Genomic DNA, 24,677 nt, shown 5'->3' on the forward strand with positions numbered 1-24,677 from the left:
TTTCTGCATTTTATAATTTCTCTGATGAGTTCTTTTCTCTGCTTTTTATTTTATCATTTGTCCCGCGTAATAACAAGTCTTTCAATTGTGTTAACGTTAGGAATACTACAGGACATTTATACTTATCGTTTTATACTTTTCTTAGCGTTTTAATTAAATAATTACGAGTGTTACTATACATTGCTACGATACCATGGCGATTAATAAACCGCGAATTTTTATACGTCTGCAAATAATCAACAGTCTCAAAAACCTTAATGATATTCATACAGTCTTATTTAAACAATTTTTTTTTATCGCGTTGTACAAGGCTCTGCTGCACGAAGAACTTTTATTTTGCATAAAGATCCGCAGATTTTTTATCATGTAAACGAGGCCGAATTAACTCACCTGCAGTACCATTCTAATTACTATCCCCTGGGAATTGCTGCACTCAAAATTTGTTAATATCTACTCTACGTTTTGCGTTGTGTAACGCGTTACACCGGTTTGCACTAAACGGCTCGTTTGTCTGACCCACCGTAACGATGAAGAGCTGCACACCGGCGAATACAAGGTGGACCAATAAACTGTGGCCACCATGAACATATCAATTATCTGAAATAACACGAAAAAATGATATACACAAAACTTGCATGGTATAGAGGGGGCAATATTGCGATGCATCACGTTTCGTGTACAGGGTGAATCATTTAAAACAGACCACCTGGATAACTCGGTTGCTAATTGGCGACAGAATCAAATGTGTCAGACGAAACATGTTTGGTTTTGAGGGTGTCGTAATCTCATGGTAATACTTTCTTTGTAACGTAGAGGACATATGAAGGTCAACTTATTTCCCATCGCAGTTGACCTTCAACGATCTTGAATGAACTTGAGTCGTAGGTCATTGTACGCGGCCACCTACAAAAATATCGTTAACAGGGGATCGTGCCACCCTCGAAACGAAACAGGTTCCGACACACTTTCTTCCATCGCCAATAGCAACCGAGTTATTCAGGTGGCCTGGTTTAAATGTCTCGCCTTGTATGAGTATCACTTTTTCATATTATTACAAATCACGGAAATATTCCGGATGGTCATAGTTACTGGTCCACCTTGTAGAACTCGCACGGGGACCGGGAGAGGGAGAGTGAGAGAGAGAGAGAGCATTGGAATAACAGGTTGACATATTGATAAATTTCCAGACAGCGTATCGAGCGCTACAGGGGTCTTCGTCTATCAATTGCCAACGAGTTGGCTGGCGAACGCGTTATTTACAAACGGCGGCTCGTGTTCACTGAAATTTCCCCGCGGGGGCCGAGCCTGGTACCATCATCCTGGTGTGATGGGTAATTTCCTTCCCGTCTATGGGCGCTTTAAAACGCGCCGGGCGAAAGCACCCCGTTGTAGTACATAATTTTGTCATGGGTTACGTGAGCGGCGAACGTGTCCCGAATGCGGCGTGTATTATGAATTCGCAAGATCAGCGGCGCGGCTCTTACGCGTACGAATTCGATCGGCGCGGCGCGGTCCAAAAACGTGTCATGCAAACTAATTACCGGATTGACAGTGAAGCTCGGCCGACTTCGATCTGGATTCTGCTTGCGGATCGCTTAGAACTTGCCGGCTCGAGGACGGGAACGCCGACGACGTCGACGCCTGCGGCGACTCCTGTGTCTAAAACATCGACAGAATCAGTCAACTTTCATCGACAACACCGGTCCCAGGTGTCGAACTTGTCGTTTGCGAGATTATTACGGGCTCGTGATAATTCCCAGATCATGCCTTTCGTTTCTTTTTTTTTTACCACCGTTTAACATCAATTTTTCTTAGACTGCGGAATTTATGCGCTTACGCTGGACGTGTAAATTGTGACAATTTCGTCGAAACAAATAGCACAATCATAAACCTGGACTCGTCTTGGAACTTGAAGCCATTACTTTCGCGAATCACTGTTTTTACGCGATGCAGCACGTGGGAAACTGAACAACCATTTTTCCTTAAAAACGCTGCAACTTCGAACGTCTCCAAAAACTGACAAAATTTTGCAGTTATGATGACCATGGATAAACGAGAGCCAAATAAAAATGTCTGGTTGAAAGTAATGTACAGTCTCTACTCGATATATGTCCCAACGTTCTAGCGTATAATTGTCCCAGAACTATCCCCACTACCGCAGGGTATGCCCCGTGAGAGGCCTCTACAACTTCGCAGTCCTATACGTTCGCAGTGGATCGAAGAATAGTATCTTCTAGCCGATAATTGTCCCTGGCCGGACCCATGCTTTGGACAATTATCGAGTAGACACTGTATTGGTACCCTTAAACTCTTTTCAATCTTTCTACTGTTCTAGATTGCACCCACTTGTTTTCGTCATATATGCGAAAAATCCGCAGTCTAATTATGTCAGTGGATTGGTAAAATACGAAAACAGTGAAGACGTTGGAAGAATTGAATGGTTACCGGTATTGATGCATTGTGCACTTACGTAAATGCAAGCAAACTGGTAATCGTATGCCCAAAGAGAAAGAGAGAGAGAGAGAGAGAGAGAGCGAGAGAGAGCGAAGTGTGCCATTTTGTTTTCTCAACCAGACACCGTCTCATCACTGTGCATGCAATTGCAGCAATACCACAGGGACTCTGCGAACGCCGAGGAGCTCCAGACGCAAAGCGTTTGGAACACGTGATTCTTCATTCGCTGTAATAGGACAGTGGTTGGCCAAAAGAATAAAATAGTTAACATCGTACATTGTTCGTATTCAAATTTTACAGTTACCATTTCGTTGAGAGATATAGCCACATTTTTCTTTCACAATTGCTCATCGTTATGCTTCTTTGTGCCCGTAGATAAAACAAAGTAGAATTAGTAGTCAACGGAAACGATCACGAACTCGTGTCCACTACTTTCTATATTATACATACAGTATTCCCTTCATATAGTCACGTCAACCAGTTCACGGAACGTGATTATAGAGACCGAGGAATTTAGCAATCGCTTCATTGACTCGTTTCTGTCATTCGTGACGTGTTCGTGATCATTAGACTGCGGATCTTATGCGTTTACAACGAAATTGAATTTGGACTGTGGACTTTTACGTAAAATAAGAATTGTCTGTATTTATTCCAAGATTTAGATCATTTTATAGGGTTGAAAACAATGCAACCCGATACCATTATGCGGTATATACTCCTAACAATGCAATTTGTTCTCTTACAGTGTTAAACAAAAATTCTGAGGAGCATACGATTACCCAGTTTCGAAATTTAGTTTACCAAAGATGCGTAACTCCGATGACGATATTCTCCACGATGGTTTTCTGGAATCATCGTTGATTGATAAAATTGAAATTACTTACCTATTTTCTTGGCGCGTCAGCGTTTTTCAATATAGTTATAAACCGTTGGACCGAGCAAATCTTCACAGAAAACCACAAGGAGTTAATCAATAACATTGCCTGTTAAAATCGAGTCAGGGATTTCATACGCGTTAATACGAAACCATCAACAAACACGTGTCAGTGGACGTTATGGTGCGAAAGTGGGAGGAACAATCGAATCGGCAATCGCGGATGGGCTGTATCTGCAAATACGTTGGTAAGGCGGCGTACGAAGAACATTAAAAATCGCGTAGAATATTTGTAGAAAATTTTCCATTTATGTTCGCGCGACAGGCGAACGCCCGAATGAATTAAATGGAATTTATCGATCTACGCTGCCATCGCGTCCACTCGAGTCCATTTGTGGTGACCTGTCGTTTCCGCCTTTCATTCTCGCCCGTTATCGATAATCCATAAGTCCCTTTGTGATAATCGCAATCTCGACGGATACGGAGGCCACCCTTGCGTCCCAATCGAACGTGTTTGTGCTGTCAATAGATCAATATCTTTTTTTCGCAGATGCGTTTGACGTAGCTGCCATCGCCTAAGAACCGGCGCTGGACTCTCGGGAAATCCAGCCGGCTCTGTCTGCATACGATTTCGCGAGTTTTCGAATAGAAAGCTTCATCATATATAAAGAAATAATAATTATGCGTTTATCAACAAAAATTAGTTGGCGAAACTGCAAACTTCAGAACAGTTAATAGGGGATTGGACATTTCAGGTATCAATATAAAATGTTTAGAACGTCTAGTATCATAATAGATCTATATTTTAGAAATACCTGCAATTTTTAAAAATGAACTGATGAATGAAAGAATGTTCCACTTTTGAACCTAATATTTCTATATTTCGAAACAATGAAAAATTTTATAGTTAATGAATATCATATTATAATATTATGGAGTATTGTATAATTAATTTCATTGTGCATATTATTTAAACCGAAATAATATTAACGCGAATATCCAGCCCACCGTGAAAAACAATGAAATTTTTGCGATAATAACTTTAAGCCCATGATTGTACACAATTTTAAGCAAATGCAGATAATTACGAAAATGAAATCACATTTCTGCTTTCATTGTTGCAAGACTGCAGAGCGGGATTTCGTGCAGGATTAAATTTAAATAATGTAATGCCCGCCTCTCTTCACATTAAATTAAAAATACATTTTTGTGTACGATACTTCGTTAAGATTATTAAATGAACTATCACGAAGTGCTCTCTCGTTGGATTCAGTTAACTTTTTACTCAGGTTTCATGGAAACTTAATTAAACAGCAAAGTTGTTGTAATATTCGCGTGTTAATTTTCCGTTTCGCATTCAGTGGAACACGCCGGATGCGTTTCACGCGAACACGTTAGGAACGTTCTTTGAAAAAAAGACCGGGCGGTGGCTACGATTTTATTTTTAAATCGACCTGTCGACCGTAACCTGGAAAATATTGTTTAAACACAAAGCTATTCAATCGCTTTTGTGCGACGTCTATATCTGGTTGAAATTTAATAAATGTTATTTACATCAGTCGCGGAACACAAAAGATTCTGTTAACAATATGTATTGAAAATATTGTTAAGGTGAAAAGGGGGCAGCATTTTATATTCACGAAACATATTTTTTAAATTAAAACAACCTTTTCTACTTTAGTCGTTATTCATCGTCTATAAAACTATATGCAAAGTTAAAACTTGCCGTCTATAAAGAAAATATTAATATGAAAGTGAACATGTTTGCTTTTAAATTACTCACTGATTTAGGGGATGGTTTAATCACCCCCAAGCTTTCAAAACATTTTTATAACAGTGTCTATTGTCATTTCCACCGTTACAAATATTGAAAAGTGCTGTGTTGGCGCTATTTCAATTTATTTATAAATTTATCATAGATTTTTATTATTTCATATTTAGTAAAACACCAAACAATCACCCGTTTTATCGATATCTTTTCCGAAAACATCGTTACCTATTGAACTGTATTTAATATTCAGTCGGGAACAATGTCAAGTGGACACATTCTAAGAACTAATAACTTTTTAAAAACTGGATCAAACGACCCGAGTTTTTGTGCACTTAAGTTTGTCCCCGACTGTGTGTAAAACTCCCATTATTCATATTTAATATACTTCCAAATAATTCTGGTTCCGAATATTTTCTGCGAGGAGTGGCTATTGCCACTATTATTATTGGAACTGTTGTTCCGACCGTCTGCGTTTCGGTAAAATCTTCCGAGTGTCCGCGTTCGACGGAGAAATGAAAATCTTGCGGCGCAAGACAACGCGATTCGAAGCTCGGTGAATGGTGGGACTTTTTATCGACAAGGGATCGTCGTCCTTGTTTTCTGGTAAAAGGTACAGGACCGAGGGTGTAGTGTGCCCTGCGTCTGACAGGTGACATGACGTGTGCACCACTTGTTACTCGGCCAGAATACTTGATATACCCGATCAGAGAACAAAAGTACCCAATGCGGACTATTATATTTTGCGCTTTCGATCAACCGGGCACTCCTATCTGTCGGTCGCAGAACGTTACGTGGATTCCATCTGGACGCTCAGACGAGACATTATTCACCCCTCATCTATTTTTACCGTAGCCCGCGGCCGAAGAATTATCGAAACCGAGAGGAAAGGACTCGGCTCTCTCTCTCTCTCTCTCTCTCTCTCTCTCTTGGTCTATGCTCCGCAGCCGATATTTCCCTGGTAATCGCCCGACAGCCGGATATATTTCCGCGATTGCAAGCGATGCACTGCGCTTTGTTTCTGTTTTCTGATCATTCTGCGCGAAACATAGCAAATCCGGCCTACCGGTAGGCCGCTCGTCTAGATCTCTCCAAGAATATCCGACGATAAATAAGAAGTTTCTCCGGAGATCAATAACGAAAACGTGGAAAGATATTCTCGAAAGAGATCCTCTTCAAAATTTCAACAGCATCGACCGATCTCCAAGTGAAATAATGTATTGAAGTCTGAAATAACGGTTTCCATAACCAATTAACCCCTTTATGTCTCGGATATATCATGTGCTCCTTATACAAGACAGTAAAAACATTCGAAGAACTATAAGATATTGTCAGACTATTTCCGATCGATTGGATCTATTAGCACTAGGTTTACGGAGCATTAAAAGTGAGTATTTCACATTACTTTATAAAAATAAGAAGAATGTGTCTATCCAACTTTTCAGCCATTTTTTAAATAATATATACCGAAGGAAATAAGTTTGTTGAGTAATTCCACGCAGATGGATCTTCACAATCTCAAGAATCGTAAATTAAAAATATTAGAACCCGTCATTTTGACGGGTCCCGTAAACCTAGTGTTAAGAAAGGAAATAAATTCCTATTTTGCTGTAGTTGGTTGCAATTAAGGTTGGCAATTTTTATTTTGCATACAGCAATATTACCAGCAACACGTTTATTATTATCCTAAGAACATATTTGTTTGTCATACACAGAGTGTCCCAAAAACGTGGTACTTTCTTCAAAGGGGTGGTTCCTGAGGTCATTCGAACCAACTTTTTCCTTTGCGGAAATATTCTCCGCGGCTCCGTTAAGGAGTAATTAACCAAAAACACGGACCAATCAGGGCGCGGCTACGGTGGACAGACTCCGTGGTTGTTGGTATTGGCTGAGCCGGAATTCGTCCACCGTAGCCGCGCCCTGATTGGTCCGCGTTTTTCGTTAATAACTGCTTAACGGAGCCGCGGAGAACATTTTCTCAAAGTTTTTCCAAATCTCCTCGGGAATTACCCTTTTCAGGGAAACACAACATTTTTGGGACATCCTGTATATATTATGAACGATTGAAGAACACTGAAACTTTTGCACACGCCCAATAGAAAAGAAAAGAAAAACCTGGAATGAGGGAAAGAATTTTTTAATGACATTTTATAGAAATCTTCAATACTTTATTAAAATTCGTTGCTTCAATTCAGATTCTAACAGATAGCTTATGCTCGAAAGAAAAACATGTTTAACCCGTTACCTTATAATAACTAGTCAGACTTGTGGTTAAAATTTCGAGCCGAGTTTAACGAATCTCGAAAGGTCCTCCTTCCGACGAACTATGAAGCGACTCTGACGATTTCAATCACCACGAGATCGTAAGTGATTAACACGTTCGCTGCCACCGTCACCGCACACACGCGACACTCACAATCTACTAAAGACAGTTAACTTAATTTTATACACTCTGCTACGTAAAGTCGTAGCACACAGCATAATATTCAGAGACTGCTTTAATCCGCTAAATTGTTTAACCCTCGCACGCTCCTCGGAAATAGTCGCATCAAAGATCCTGGTACAATAATTCACCCGTTTTTGCTTTACGCTTTAAATCAACAAATTACGCTTCTTTCATAGCGCCAGAAAAATTTTACGTTTTACAGTATGCAGAATAGTAAACGGGTGAATTTTCACACCGAGTGATGTACGAGAGTTAATAAAACATTTGAGCAGTGAAGATAAGCAGCGAAATAACTGTGATGGCGTCGAATGTGTTATGAGTCAGTGAAATTCTATAAAATCGATTTGCAAACAATGGTTGCACTGTTTATGAACTTCGGACAGAAATCTCGAGCAGCATACTATAATTTTCACTTATAATCGTTTAGAGTTGCGCATTGAGTTGTTCGCGGCAGTTTCGCTGTTTACGTGTTATCGTGTAAAAAAAAATGTATAAAAATGTATACATTTAAAAAAGTGTATTGATTAATTCACTTTGAACTCCACGTGGAAGTGCACTTAAGTGTACCCGCGTTCACTGCAGTCGATGTTCGCGTCAGTTTGACTGACACCCTCGTATCGAATGCCCTTTTTGGCGTCTTGACGCCTTTGCACGTCCTTCGTTAAAACGGTGACGATTAAGCCAATCAGCAACGCTATACAAAGTCCCACGTGCACCGGAATATCTCCGTAAAGTTCCAATAACTCGCCCAGTAGTAGGACCAGGACAATGCCATAAATGTTATTAGCCACATTCAGCATTCCCGCCGATACGCCTTCCGATTCCGGGTACGTGTATTCCGCGCATAATTCATATCCCAAAGCTACATAACCCAGCATGAAGAACCTGCGGAGGAATAATTGGATCTTAGATGCGTGGACACGAGCTCGTTCGATCGTAGAAGAAGCCTAAGTCTTTGCGAAGCAATTCCAGAGAAATGCCACAGAGACGCTATTACTTGATCTCTTCTCGCTAGCATGAAATGTAGAATAGGATAGTTTTCAGATTCAATTATTTGCAAACTACGGTAATGTCTCGATGGATGTACGAACTTACTTCGTACATCACTTTGAAAAATCAAATCTATTTTTTAAACAAAAAGAACATAAAGAACATATTTTTGCAGTTCTTTCTCCTTTTAATAGACGCTGCTTAGATAACAAATAAGGCGTAGCACGCAGAGATAAAGTGTAAATAAAGAGTAAAGAGTAAAATAAAGTGTAAAATGAGTAAGTATAAAGTAGTACCCTAGGAAAATGGCCGACAGATACACCATCCACTGCATTTCGACGACGCTACTTATGGCGAAGAAAATTTGACCGCACAGCGAAAGGAAATACACAGCCACCGTGGTCTCCCTAAAAATTGATTACAAGTGAAAAATAATTTCAATAAAGAATATGATAACGTCGAAACAACTTGGATTATTTTTAACATAGAAGAACCAAACGCATTGTAATTCATTTTGGCTCACAAATAATATCTTTAAAAAATATAAAAAAAAAAAGAAAATACTAAATTGAAATTCTTACTTGAACTTGTGGGTTTTGTCAATAATAACTCCGAAGCAGACGGAACCTATCATACCGGAAATGATCATAACCAAACCGATTCTACCCGCGTCTTCCTCGCCATTCTGTAAAACATGATACATAAAGAAGCTCTGAAAAATAAAAACGAATCTGAAAAAATAAAATTCTTTCCTTTCCAGCTCACCTGAAAATGCACTAGGTAGATTTGACTGAATAATGTTGCTACGGCATTTAGTACACCGACGTTTAAGCCGTACGTATTGCAAAGTGATATGTATTGTCTGTTTTTAACCAGCCTTTTAATTGGCTCAATGAAGCCTTCGTTATCCGCCATTCGATTGATTTTTTGAAGTGCTCGCGTTTTACTCGGCGGTAGTTTTGGATCATCTTCGAACACTGTGCAGAATAATTTGTTCAGCATAGACTGCTTTCCATTTCTAGTACAATGAACATACGTGTCCCCCAAAAAATAATAATTCATAACAAGAGTTCATAATTTGAATTTGTTCAGTAATAAAAGAGTTCATAAATTGAATTTACTAAGTAATTGCAGAAGTGTTGATACTCAACAAAAATATTTCTCCTTTAAATCTCATAGTAAATTTATTTTTAGTTTTACTTTGATTATTTGATTTGAGAAAAAATATACGTGGCACTTATATTATAATTATTATACTTGACTATAGTATAATATGGCGCTTGTACAGCAGAACCTCGGTTATCCTAGCTAATCAGTAAAACATGAGTACGTAGATAATAATAGAAGAGTTGTTGACAGTGCAAGATTTAATCTTCACTGATTTGTACAAAATGAAGTGTTACATTCAGCTATTCACACGTGGAACATGTTCGGATAACAGAAAATTCAGATAATCAATGTTTAGATAATCGAGGTCCTACTGTAGTAGTGCGATTACAACCTTTCTAAGCAAGTTGTTGATTTTATCACTCTTCAAGTAGCAAAAATAAATTTTATCGTTCCTGAGAACAAACTTACATATTACGACTAGTATAAACGCAATCGTCAAGATGATAGCAACAGCCCAGAATAGGATCGACAAGTCTTTGCTGATATCATCTAGATTCTCATGGTTTTTCACGATGATCGGAGTTATCAAGAAACTCAAGGCTATCCCCAATTGATTCCCGAAAATGATTAAAGATGTGGCAGTGGACACTTCGTTGGTGTCGAACCATTGCGCTGCTATGCGTCCAGGGAAAATCTGAACTATAGTCTAATACCACACAAAAGCCGATCAATTAATTAATTCCATCGTAATATATAATAATTTAATTATTTCTAAAATTCTCCTTCGTTTTCTTTCTACTTACAACGAGTTATTTTCTCTTAATTAATATTGTACTATAAGTCAATTTCTCTTAATTAGTATTGTACTATAAGTAATTTCTTTTAAATCAATATTATACTATAGTAATTCTTATTTTTAATTTAATTAGCTGTTCATAGAGTTGGTTCCCAAATTTTGTTTTTGTGCTAGGCAACGTTAAGTTAAACTTGATTTACTGATACGCAGAGATAAATGAGATTACTATAATATAAAATAGAGAAGATAAGGTATCACTCCTACTGTTAGTGCATTTCTATAATCTACGTTGCCTAATTCTACATTGAGGAACAAAATCCAGCAAATAATTTGACGAAGTCGAGTATAATAATTAAACTGTGAATTTTATGCGCTTATGGCAATCTGAATACGTGAATTTCAAAAATCTAACGACATGAGAAGAATTGTACTGTTTAAAAATACATTTAATTTCTGTTTCGTACAATCGGCATAGAAAAATGTTATTTTGCATAAATGTATGAACTCAAAATACGATCATATATCGATTCAAAAGTGACGGAGATTGGAGGAAGTATTTAACTTTTCGAAATTGGAAGTAGGTCTAAATATCAGATCCTTTCGTACGATATCATAATTTCCTTTTTTTTTGTGCATTGAAACGATGGGGATTTTATTTTAGGTCAACACGCAGTCGGCGAACGCAGACACGTAAATCTGCCACAGAGACATTACTCTTATTTCGATATTGTACCTCCAGCTTAAGCTTTGGGTACATAAAGAACGACTAGACTTGTAATACCCTGCGTTAGCAGAAATTTATTACACATTTTCTCGAATCCACTTCAATTGTATTTGTGAGTAGTCTTAGCGGGCGTTAAACATACACTCTGTCAATTTTAGCTTTCGTGTGCACACATTGGGAATTTTAAATTAAAACAGTGGCGACAAACTGCAAATGCATCTCGGCGTGTGCTTAATTGCTTTTAGTTGCACGATTACACCACGAATTTTTATGCAAAATTTTTCCGTGTCAATTATTTTCATTATTTAAATATGGACAATTTTCCGAGAATCGGAAATGTATTTTTCAGTGTCGTTTGATTTTTTCTGGCAAAGGATGACATTTGTCTCTAAATTCGTCGTTTCGTACAGGTTTGATACTTTCGTGATTATTGGTGTATAAAATGTGTCGCGGATGGAAAATACATGTTCTCGATAAAGTTGGTGTCTAACCTGAGTAGAAGCGACAAGAGAATGTCCAATGAAGGTAACGTAAAACCTGTCAGGACTGACAGACAGCACTTTTATCCACGATCCGAGGCAACTGATTCCGCATCCTACAATATTAGTCCACCTGAGTCCCCAGCGGTCCATGAAATAGGTTACGGGGATGACGAAAATTACGTAGTATGCCAAGAAGGACATCGCTGTCCAGTCGACGACTAATGAAGATACTCCGTAATACCTGGATAATGAGTTTAATTTCATGAAAGCTCGTTTTTAAAGGCTGGAATTTAATATTCCGACGCTTTAATCTTTTATATGATTTCGCATTGATGAAGTGCTGAAAGAGACTCTCCAATTATCGCATTATACTCATGTAAATGAGCGGAAAGAATTGCAGAGGATATACCTCCGCGATAATATTTTCCTTCCTTCTTTTACGACGTCTTAAGATTTCAAATGACGACACTTCTTACAGCAGTTAAGAAAAATTTCGCAATTCGAACAATGTGGAAAAGAATAAAAGCAGTTTCATGATAATTCTCGATTCTGTCGGAAATGTGTAATTTTTGAAAGTGGAAGATATTATTACTATTTTGGAGTCTATTTCTTAATATTACACCGATGCACGAGTACTTTGACATTTACAGAATTTTTGAAAATAATGGTAGCTAAACCTCTGCAATCCATTCAGAAGTTTGTATTGTTCATCAGTGTTTGATTGTAAGATTCATGGACTCACAGATAAGATATACGATGCAATTGCATATACCGTTTCTTTTTAGAAAGAAGATTGCATTTTTATGCACTTTCATGTTTGATTAGGTGAGCACATGCTTAACATCATTAACGTAGGTTAATTACACAAAGACTAAGGATATCACGAATTAACATTTTTGACAATGATTACTGCACTGTCATCATGTTTTTTTTTACTTTTTTTGTGAGACTGACTACTTATCCATTATTTATAGACCATCCGATGCATTCGTTCTTTATGAATTTCTTCTTTAAACTATTTTCTATATTTTTCATTATTCTTTTCTTAAATTTTTTTCACAGTTTTTCTCGCAGTTTTCTGAAAATTCTTTCACTGCACTTACCAGTTTGTTAAATATTCAAATTTTTGAGAACTTGTTAGAAATGAATTTTATAAAAATATTGTGAAGTTTGAAAAGCTTGAAAACACGTCGAGGTACTTTTATTTTATATTTTTATATTTTATCTTATTTCATAGAAGTCTTGTGAACTTCTGAAAAGCTTGACAACGCAGCGAGGAAGATTAAAAGTGGTCTCGAATTTGGTATTAGCGTTAGATATTTTCAAAATTTAAAACATTTCATCTTAATATCATATTTTTAAATTTTTCATTTTTTTTAGTTTTGAAAGTTCACTGTTAAAACGCATAGAAATGTTCAAATCGCCTTCTTTTTCTTTCTTTCTCGTACAATTTATAAATACTTTAAGAACTTTATTGGGAGACAATTTAACGGAAACGTACATAAACTTGCACGTAGATTTTATTCCATTTTTTCATAATTTACTGTTTTTGAATGTCATCCACAGAAATGTACAAAAACGCCAATTACTAAATAATTTGTGCTATTTTTCGAAATGAACCTCCGAAATTTACAAAAAAATATTTTACTTGCTAAATACTTGGACTTGCACTTGGTTTAAAGCAATAATAACTAAATAAATAATAAATGCAGGATCCAGACTATATTCACTAAATTAAATCACTAAATTGAGTCACTAAATGTTCCATCAATAAACAATGGTATTCTACATTCCGTAAAAAAGAAAAACAGACGAAAAGATCTTAGCGCAAGTATGATAGTTTAAACAAATCAGCGATTTATCCGATTCCCACGAAAGGATACGTATCTGGAACACGCGTATCGCTTTAGGAGCGTCTAGTTCGAGCGCAAAAAAGAAGAATTGCGGGCAGAGAAAAATCTAGGACGGAAAACGGCAAAATACCTTGTGATTACGTTCGGCACGACGGAGTACTGGACCCACTGGAAGGTGCTCATTCCGGTGTACAAAATAAACAAGCCGAGTATGAGCCATCTTCTCTTGTACACTTTGATTTCGAGCAAGTCTTTGCTTTTCTCTCCATTGACTATTTTCACAGGATATTTGGTGCACACTACGTCCTTCAATTCCTTCTCGCCGGTCATTCTCATACTCCACTTTGCACAACGATTCTCTACTATGGATTCTATAGTTCGGCGCCGGGTGTGCCGACTGTCATTTATTTCGAAGAACACGTTCGAGCTCGGAGTGGTTGTTCAACGGGACATGTGCTTGTTCGTTTAGCCCTGAACGGTGAGCCTGGTCTCGGAATCACTTGTTGCCATTCACGGACGAAGGGTGATCTGCATTTCACCGCGGTGGATCGATCCTCGCGCTCACTATGATCGTCTCCGAGTCTCCTCTGTTCCGCGAAACGAGTGTATCAGGACCCCGGAAATGTCGTTCTTCCAGCCTCTGTCTCTCTCTCTCTCTCTCTCTCTCTGTCGTGGCGCGGTGTCGTTTCCACCTCGGCTACAGACGAACTGCGCCTTCCGTGGCGTCATTGCTTATTGTTTTATCTGTATTTGTGATTAAACAAGATCGACTTATTTGCGCCAAGCATTTGCGACCGCCTACACTCCCGCGTGTGTTACATAGCTCGGTCTTATCGGCTTGGTTTTTATCGTGATTCACGACCGATCTTAGACGCCGCAGAACCTAATCGATCCGTTCACTCATTCATCAGAGGCCACGCCGACCGATCTCTTAGATACACCGTCGTCCATTATGAGGAAAAACGATCGAACGCCGCGGATCGGATTTTCCCCGGACGACGCGGCGCGGCGAATCAATATTCATGAATCGCAGTCATCGGCGATTGTTAAGCCGAGATATTCTCCGGTAAACAATTAACCGAAGCATATTAATCCCGTTTCGTCTTCGAGAGGATCACTCTGCCTCGGAACGAGAAAGTACATTGGCGCCAACGCGTATGTACACTGCACCCGGTTTAGTCGCTGTTGCAATCTGCAATCATTGTCGGCCACGGTCACAGCTGACGCGGGCCGGAGGGGTGGGGAGGGGAGATACCATTAATTTGTTGAGCACAATCGCTGAAAGTCATGCGCTCCGTCCCCTAGAAAAACTTTCCAATTATCCGACCGAACTCTTGGTAGATTTCCTACGATCCGTTTTTGGTCTCTTTGCCATGATTTGCTTACATTCAATAGGGACCATTTTGCGGAATTTATGTATCCATTCCGTTCAAGTATTTACCATTATTAGAACGTACGAAAGTCACTGATATTTTCATCATTTTTGTTTTTTTTTTTGACAACGAATAGATTTTTTATCCTCGTTATATTCTCGGTTGTTTTTAGTCTGTTTTATACAATTTTTCTTTTTTCGGAAATTTTGTAATCGGTAAACTGCAAAATAGATTACAACTTAAAAGTGTTGCCAGATTATTCGCCGATTTTTAAAATAATTCACAGGTGAAATAAACTTTAATGCACCTTTATTGATTAAATTTTAATTACCTACCTTATTACCTAATTAATTCTTCGTATTGTACTATCTCTTTAGAGCAGAGCATAGCAGGATCCTGAACAGAACAATGTTTCGTTCGTGTTCATCGAATTTCAGAGTTGTCGAGGGTTCGTTCATTGAATTCAAATGTAGAGTATCTGTTCCAGAAATATTCGTATTATCTCCGGGCAATTTTTTACAGTTGACAGCCACGTACGCCTCAACGGCTTTCGTCTGATAATCGAACAATGCGTTCTTCGAGCGGAAACGATACCTCAATAGCGATTTAGTTATTGTCTTGCGCTTTTTAACCGATCTTATATAACCAACTTTTCCGCGAGCTCAACAGAGAATTGGAACGCTCGACACGTTATCCAATTCTATCTTACAATTATCACACGTCTGCGGTTTTTGTTTTGACTTCCTATTGTATTTCCGATATCATTTTGCTTTCAATTATATCGGTATCTCTGCTTCTAATTTAAGACAAAATACTGATAATATTATTCGAATCGTAGCCGTGCTACATTCCCTCGGACGATACGTTGAACTCGTTCTTATTCTATCCTCGAAAAATATTTCCAATCGAATACAAATTTTTCTTACCCTCGTTCGAGCTTCTCATCGACCAAAGTGATCCTTGGGAATCTTTTTTTTTTACATTCGATTGCCGAAATACTTAATTGATAACTTTTCATTTGATAACATTAATTTATTAACATAAATTTGTTCGACTACAAATATACGGTGGACCGAAAAATTATTTGAACACTAAATTTCCCATTCTGGAACCACGAAAAATTTTCTTTTCATTTTGAATGTTCTTTACTTTTCATTTTATGGAGTTAACCAATTCGGCAAATGAGCGGTTCACGCGTGAATTCGAAGAATGAATGAATGTCGATAATAAAGGATAATATCGTACAATGAATAATAACAGAAGTTTATTAGATATTACACTTTAACAATAAAGACAATGTAAATCTGAGGCTCCTTGAGTTACATAAGTTTACAATTTATTACAAAATTAAACATCTCCGACACATTCCGCTCCATAAACTCCGCGACATTCTTAAATGCATTATCCTCAATGGTAACATTAAAAACCGCTGGGAAAAACTATGAACTGACTGAACGGTGTACACGGAAAAATTTTTTCACTGTAAAAATATGTGAGCTTCGCGAATGATAGAATACCGAAATCCGCGGAAACACATCCGAAGAATCCGCTCGCGTGCTAACCGAACGAAACTGATGGCCGCGGCAGCGCAACAACGAATCCAAAAACGATCCCCGATCGAGTTCGAACGAAATTCTTTAACATTTATTTACAGAAACGTTTCGCGCACACAGGTAATCTTCGCGCACCTCGAATCTCGCACCTCGGAAAATCAAACGGAACTTCCTTGCGGAAACGGCGGTGGCGTTTCCGACGTATAAAAAATATACCTTCTATCCTAAAACTCGTTCGAAACCTCGTTCCATTTTATTGCAACAAACTGAACAACGTTCCTAGTGGACATTCTGGTATTCTACCATTGCACGATATGAATACTTTACATTACACGCAACGTCGCTGCTCTTTCTCACTCTCTCACTCTCTCACTCTCACTCTCTCTCTCTCTCTCGCAATAATAGTTTTGTTTTATTTATACAAGTACATATACCGTTCTGTTTGTTTTCACCAGTGAAATCGACAAATCGTCCGTTTTCGAAACAAGCCCCCGAAAATATATTACAAACGGCAGACCTCTCTCTCTCTCTCTCTCTCTCTCTCTCTCTCTCTCTCTCTCTCTCTCTCTCTCTCTCTCTATTCTGTTTACGAAGTCGAAAGAACAAGTGTTTATTTTTTTCTTTTATATATATATATATATTTTTGTACGGATTAATGGTAAACTGTTATTTTTTATTTTGTCTCGTTTATAGAATCTATACACATAGTCTAACGATTACTCGAGTCGTATTTTGTATACAATTTTATTGTTTAAAGAGTACTATGTAACGCTTTCTCTTCGGGACCGTGATCACGTTACATACTCGATATTCAACATGTTGTTTTAACGTATGCATACAGCGGCACGGTATTACAAACTATTCAATTCACCGAGCAACAGTTCACAGGGCGACGCTCTCTTTCGCGTTCGTGGAGTAAAAACACGTGGAAAAGTCGGTTTTGTTCGCATACGTTCGCCGTCGTTCGACGGACAAGACAGAGATAGAACTCGCGCACCTATTCGCACGGTTGCAGTTCGCGTACGCGTAACTTTTGGCCAAGCGTTTCAGTCGTTTCGCGTCGCTTGCACGTTTTGCTGCGGATGACGTCATTCCGCGAATACGTTCACCGAGAGAGTATGCACCGCGATCCGCGGTTTCGTTGCGCAATTTTTCTGCGAAATCGCGACTCGATACGATTCGATGTACGAGCCGCGCGGATTCAACGTCGTCGGGATTGTCTCGAGAGGATTCGAGCCGATCCGTTTCAATCCTCGCGAATGTCTTCGAAGCTCCCCGTATTCGCCGATCGTTCCCGTAAAAAACGCGACGACTGCGGCATTCAAATTGTCTTGCTGCGAAATTAAAATTGTCCCCGTCGATTACGAGGTACTGGGACCAAACAAAAGCCTGTTCCTCCCTTCGATGATTTTAACCTTTCAACCGGGGACGACGAATTGACCTCGTTGTTCGTGACATGTCGAAAATTCGTCAGTTTCTTCGAACAATTTAATTCCAAGGTTTCCGATTAGAACGTACTATTCCAATCCGTTCGACGCTCTGAATACGCGTCGATTGAAATCAATGTAAAACGGTTTAAACTGCACATGTTCAAAATTAAAAATAATCGAGTTTGGCACCTCTAAGACGTTAGAGCAAACTGTTCATTTCACAAAATACAGTGAATTCTCGATATATGTCAGTAGGAGTCTTGTCAGCGTCGTGTATCGTCCAGGATACATGACAGGAGGCCTCACGGGGTGTACCTCGCGGTAGTGGGGATAATTCCGCGACATTTATCATCCAGGTCTGGGCGACATATATAGGGAAAACACTGTAATTCTTCCACTGTGTCATAATATCCGTATCAGTGTCGGCTATGTCGTGTTTATGTCCATTGCGGCAAAATTGTTGTTATGTTTAATTATTTTGTGTTACGTCTCTGTGAATATTCATGATCGAGTCACTCGGTTGAAAGGTTATTAAGTTGAAAATAGTATGTGGATACTCTTAAGTTCCTTTATTATAAACTCTTACTGCTCGTTTTTGTCAGAAATGCAAAAATCCAGAGAAGAAAGGCAGAGAATAAATAGAAATCGATTTCCACACGCTTGATTGTTATGACACAGAGAAAGTTATAGGACCTTCAATTTCTCCGAAGTTGATGCTGTTTAAAATTTCTGGTCGATTTTCTTATAAGTGCAGTGTAATCCGCAGTGTACAAAGGAAGAAACATAAAATTTAAATGAAATAGAGGATTTGAATGTACCATTACAAATGAATCGGTAAAACAAAGGTTAGTAACACGTTCGATGCCACCGTTACAGATAAGTGACGACCGCAATCCCGCAGGATAATTAACACTTCAATTGCAGCGTTGGTCATATGTGGGTAACACAATTCTTTATCGATGTTTGAAAATTAATTTTATTCATAATATAGTAGCTCGGGGATAGTAACTTGTAATAGTAGCTTAATAGTAGCTTATAGTAATATAGTAGCTTGGGATTTATATGATCTAAAAGAGCTCGAGAAGAAATGTCTGTCATAAGTTTTAACTGTGCATTTTTCCGTAAAAATTTAATAATACGTTCACATTGAACGTACGGGCAACGAGACAGTTGATGGTAACGAACGTGCTAAAAAGAAAATGCATAGAAACTATAAAAAAGAATAAAAATTGCAATAAATCTTCATAAAAAACGCGCTTGAGAATCACTCAACTTCAGCACTATTGCATTTAAAATTAATTCACACTGCGTCATGGAACGAATGCGACGAAGGTCGACGCTAATAGCGAGGCGCGTCGCGTCTAAACATAATAAAATGGTCGCAAGGCTCGAAAGCGACGATGCCAACCTTCTCGAAACTATAAAATCCCAATCTAGGAGAGTATCCGGTATGGTCACTCCTCGCGAAGACACTCGCGATCGATTCGAACGTGCACGAAAGCTTCCGACGCATCCACAGCGAGCAGTGCTTTCGCTTTTCCGAAAAGGGGCGAAAAAAAGAAGATCGAAGGCGGCCGTCCGCGTAAAATTTCAATGTTGATTTCCCTACGACTGGAAGCTGTTTCGAACAACGGTGTTTCGGAGCGTTCCTCCTCGATCAACTTCCGGGCTGTCTCGCGATTCTAATTGAATCCTGTTCGTCGGCGATTCCGCTCGAATTTCGAAGAGTTTACGAAACTGTGAAGAGCAGCGGAAAAATTGAATTCGAGAACGGGCGAGCTTGTTCGAGGAAGTTGCGAGAGCCGGAATTCTTTCTTTTCGGGAAGGGTGGGGAGAAAGGGACGAAACACCGCTGGATCGTTTTATTGGCCGTTTGGTTTACCGAAAAAGGGTTCCAACGAATCGAAGAACAACGGGGAAGAGCATCGAACGAAATACGGTAACGCGTGTCACTGCGGAAATCGAATCCCGCTTCCGGAACAGAGGTCGCGCTGCTGCGCGTAACATTCTCGGTATTTCAACAGGGTAGCATAAAATTTATCGAAAACGCCCAATCGTTTCAATAATATTATTTGGCACGGTTCGACGTGTGCGTGAATATTTTCTCGTTCGGCAGAGCTTTGTACCATCTCTCTCTCCCTCTCTCTCTCTCTCTCTCTCTCTCTCTCGCTCGCTCTCTCCTTTCTTCTGCGATCTCGGTTAAACTGTACAAAGGACGCGATCACTTCGCAGCGTTTTCAAAGACTTGGATAAATTGGAGAAATTTCTTGATCGAAGCACACATTATGATACAAATCGTGAAAAATACAAAGAAATTTTCTGTCCGTTTTAGAAGGCAACGCATAGTAATCGCTTTCTTAGTGCTCGGCTTGCTTAGGTTCCGGCGAATGCAGGATCCCCTCCACAGCTCAGGTCTGTACATCGACGTATAATGTACAATTTACAATCGCTTTTTTCAATTTACAGGGGACGTATCAGCTTGTCCAATAAGTTTCAGCGTTTTCATCGTGGATCTTTTTTAGAAAATTTATTTATTTGTAAAGGTCGCGTTAACATCAAGGTCGTCAGCGACCACATTGGGTTTACATAATATTTACACAGTTTACACGAGATTTACATACGTTACAGAAAACAGTTAACATTGGTATAACATTTAGTATTACATTGGATTTATCAGATTTTTTCTGATAACAATTGTTAGCGGTGCTCGATGGCTTTCGTTTTCTCTATCTAAAACGTAATTCATTTGTGTGAAATTATAATCGAAACTTAAGTCAACTGTCGCAAACAGAAATCCATGAAAAATACAGTTTTCATTTCAATCATTTTAATTTTAATTTAATTATTGTGAATTTTTATAGAAAATAAGTTTGGAGTCAAATTTCGTATACAAAAAAAAAATAAATGATTTCTTGCGTTTTCGGTGAATTAAAAATACAATAATTCGCGTGAAAGATATATTATTTTTAATAAATGAGGATTTCTGACAGTGACAAAAGTAAAATACATTCGAAAATCATAGATTCTCCTGTATCCTCCTTTTTCTTGGAACGTTTTTACAACGAATTACCACCGTTCATTTTCCTAGAAACATTTCTTGCAAAATTGTAAATCTGGTAAGGAAACTAAAACAGATCCTCGCATTCTTCGACCATCGATGTCAAATTTCACTCGAACGTGAAGAAACCAATAATCAATAAGTTAGAGAATATAAATTATTTTGAAACAAAAGTTCTCACTCATAAAAAGATGACATAAACTCATTGGACGAGCTAATATAATAATTATAGGGTTCGATGTCACCTCGCATAGCTTTCGGGTGATCGATCTTGGCTACAAGAACTCGATCTACTATATTTATTTATAGCTACTCTAGTTTGTTGAGATTTGATTCGATGGTAAAACTAAATAAAGATAACGATCGTATGGAAAATTTGTATTGTACACGAATATGAGTTATGTGGGTTCGGACGGACCTCGCATTCGCCGTATAGAACGTTCGACAACGTTCGTGGGTTGATATAACGTGAACAATGTGATTGTAACATTGTTCGTTAAGGGCACGGTATCCAGCCGCCTCGGAAGAATATCGCGTCACCAGACAGCCAACAGAACCGTCGAATGGAAATTCGCGCCGACTGGCAGTGTCTCGAACTTTCTAACCGTCTGAAATTCAGCACGATCTTCCATTAGAAGTTGAAATATTTCCCCGATGCTCGAGGATAAGTTCGCGCCGCTTCTGAACCGGATAGACATAACGTGTCTAATTGGATTTGTAAATTTCTCGCTTGGGAAATTTCGAAGTAACCGCGGATAATATCTCGAAGCATCTGAACAATCTCTCTTAAATATATAATCGGAAATTCATCGGGGTAACAACCGCTTCTTCCGAATTCTTCGAATAAATGGTCTTCAACATCAATATCGTACTGTAACAATACTTGTAACAATTGCTTCAACAGTTTTGAAATATGCTCGTCGTACACATTCGGAAAATCGATTCATTCACTTGCCGAATCCTACACGCCTGTAATTTAAACAAATTTTTGTCAATCGGTGGTATCAAGAACAGATTAAGAAAAACCATTAAGGAAATTTGTTTTAAATATGACAAGTTCAGACCGGAACGGCTCAATCAATAATTTTTCGTAATAAAAATTTGTTCAATCGAAAACGATCCGTGTACTACACGATTTATTGTACATATCATCATCCGAACAGTGTTCCACTGATCAGTTCGGATAATCGAGGTTCCACAATATCATAGATGAGACAAGTAAATATGATCCAAATTGTGTCGTGTTTGGTCTCATTTTGTTCAGAAAAATGTCCGCCATAATTGACTGTAGTATGCGTCTCCATCCAGTGTACAAACAACAGAAGTAAATTATTTACTGAACGATCAAATAATTGAGTTATGTTTTGGGAGCCTCGCTGAAAAAGAAGGGAGCGAGTTATAAAATGAAATAAAATTTTTAATAAAATTAAAACTGCACGTAAAATTATTTCCAACTGTTTGCTGAAGCAAACGGTCGTTAAAGAGCAAATTAAATTTCGGGTGCGCATGGGCGAAAATAATCGGGCCGGTTTTCGTTGACGCCGGGTCAGAAATTAATATGAAGCTGGTATAGACTTTATCGCGAGTGTCAGCCCGTCGACAGGGCCGGTTCACGGAATTTATTTCTGTTCGAAAGCTGGGCCGAGCCTTTCTGCGACGGCTGTTTCCGGGCAAAAATACTATTTTACGGAGGTCTCGGCCATCGGGCCGCTGATAAACCGCTGTTCCCTGGCTGTCTGGCTTCTTCCGCTTTAGTGTCACATGTTACCATGCGCGACCCTACACGGCAGCTCGGAAAAAACATTATCAAACGAGCATCACGAGTGAATCGTTAGTACACAGGGGGAATTCGCGAAACGCGTGCTCTCGGCCTAATGTATCGTTTTTTTCCTCGTTTTTATTATTTTTTTTCTTTTCGCGATTTTTCTCGTATAATGTACAAACTTACAAATGGTGTCGGGAGGAAGTTTTGTTTCACAAAACGCCCTCGGGGGTTTTAGGTTGGCGGGAAATGGGGGGTGGGATGTGGTGAGGTGGGGGAGAGTTACGCTAATTAGTCGGACCGCTTGGCAAATTACATCTGTACACGACGATAGAAAAACGCACGAGCGCTCGATAATGGCTCCGATATGTGTCATCTTTCTGTTAACATGTAACAAGATATTCTATAGTAACGTTTATATCGATCATCGCCCGAGCCGATTTATTTCTTTTTTCTTTTAATTAGACAATTTGATCCCAGAACACATGGCAATAGTTTATAAACGTATAATTTCCATCTTACTCTTCTTCGTTTTATTTCTTTTTTTTTTGTCCATTTTTAATTTCCATACGAATTTATGTATAAATGTACAGTGGCTTGCGTCCTTTCTCGTGGGTTACCCTGACCGACCATCGAACCTTGCGCTCCTCGAGCTGGAACGTGTCGATCGCGCGAAAACATTACCGTTCGAAAAACAGAGGACTCGCAGAAACTATGATTCAGTGGGTCGTTAGTATCAAACCAAGTAGAAGCTTTCGCCGTTGATTCTCGAAGCGTATACTCGGTTCTATCAGTAGGCTCTGAACAAGAAGACTAGTGGAAGAAAGTTTTCACTGTGATCAAACCGCCGACGATTGGCGCTCGCATAAGCAGCGATATACTGATGCGAACGGTGCGTTCGTTGTCTGTGATTTCGTACATTACCGCTAGGTTTGCGGAACACTATAACTAACTATTTCACTTTATAAAAATAACAAGAACGTGCCTATCCAATTTTCTTTTGAAGGATTAAATTTATTGAACAATTTCTCGCGTAAAAGAAAAATATTTCTCTTATCTTCACAATCGAAATAATCGTAAATTAAAAATATTAGAACTCGTCATTCCGACGTGTCCCGCAAACATAGCGTTAAACGAGCAATTGCAATCTTCAAAGTTGGGATACAATGCCTTTTTTCAATGCTACCCAAAGGATAATTTTTCTTATGGTGGCTGGTTTATCGGTACGTCAAACCGCTAAGAAAAAACATTATTCAGAGAACAAATGACTTCGGAACTATCGAGAACAACAGGAATTACAAATTATTGTCGACGGCAATGAAAAATGATTTATACGAAGCTCGTGGTTATCAATGGAGATGTGCGCGTCACTGTAGCTCTGAAGTATAGTATTACCTCGACAATCTTCGTAAGTTCCATCCGGGTTTCACGTCTTGCAAGGTATTTTGCGTGCGAGGTTAATAAAGCTCGAACAGGCTCGAGCTTCGAGTGGCTTCAGCCAAAGCCTGCTTTTGTAAACGTTTCCAAAAGTTTGTATACATACAAACATAAACTTGCTTAAGTTGGCTTGCGTTGTGTTGGGGCTCGAGCAGGCTCGAATTTCAAGGTGCTTCAACTACCCGCCAAGACCCTGTTGGATTCTGGTACTTCAAAATGGCGTCGTACACTAGTGCTCAACAAAAGATTCCCTTCTTTACCATTACCTCCAAATCCTATGTCAACCAAGCTGCTCGCTTGCCAAATGGATTTCCACAAAATAAAAAGTAGGGGAAATCGATGAAGTACAGTCGTTTTTAAAAATTTTTCGAACCATTGTCATTCGGCGGTAAAACGTTAAACATTAATCGAGATTGATGGTTGATAGATTTCAATGGTTGACCAATATAAAATAATTTACAAGAAATGATTTATATAGTTTGAAATAATGTTAAGTAACATAGTTTAAAATAATTTTAAATAATATAGTTCAAAATAATTTTAAACGACATACTTTGAGATAATGTT

The 24,677-nt window shown here is 38.8% G+C and overlaps 1 protein-coding gene and 1 long non-coding RNA gene across 2 annotated transcripts; both read right to left on the minus strand.

The window, feature by feature from the left end:
- Positions 1-7,761: 7,761 nt before the first annotated feature.
- Positions 7,762-14,386, minus strand: LOC143356819 (choline/ethanolamine transporter flvcr2a). Its single transcript, XM_076792818.1, has 7 exons — positions 13,628-14,386; positions 11,654-11,885; positions 10,111-10,348; positions 9,298-9,509; positions 9,114-9,217; positions 8,829-8,939; positions 7,762-8,427 (listed from the first exon to the last, which is right to left on the minus strand). Exons 1-7 carry the CDS (start codon positions 13,831-13,833, stop codon positions 8,100-8,102), a joined length of 1,431 nt encoding a protein of 476 aa, XP_076648933.1. The 5' UTR covers positions 13,834-14,386; the 3' UTR covers positions 7,762-8,099.
- Positions 14,387-16,112: 1,726 nt separating this feature from the next.
- LOC143356874 (uncharacterized) lies at positions 16,113-24,616 on the minus strand. Its single transcript, XR_013082743.1, has 2 exons — positions 23,908-24,616; positions 16,113-23,843 (listed from the first exon to the last, which is right to left on the minus strand). It is a non-coding gene; the product is annotated as an uncharacterized LOC143356874 (long non-coding RNA).
- Between the last annotated feature and the right edge of the window lie 61 nt (positions 24,617-24,677).

This window comes from Halictus rubicundus, chromosome 8 (genome assembly GCF_050948215.1).
Source record: "Halictus rubicundus isolate RS-2024b chromosome 8, iyHalRubi1_principal, whole genome shotgun sequence".
Taxonomy (NCBI): domain Eukaryota; kingdom Metazoa; phylum Arthropoda; class Insecta; order Hymenoptera; family Halictidae; genus Halictus; species Halictus rubicundus.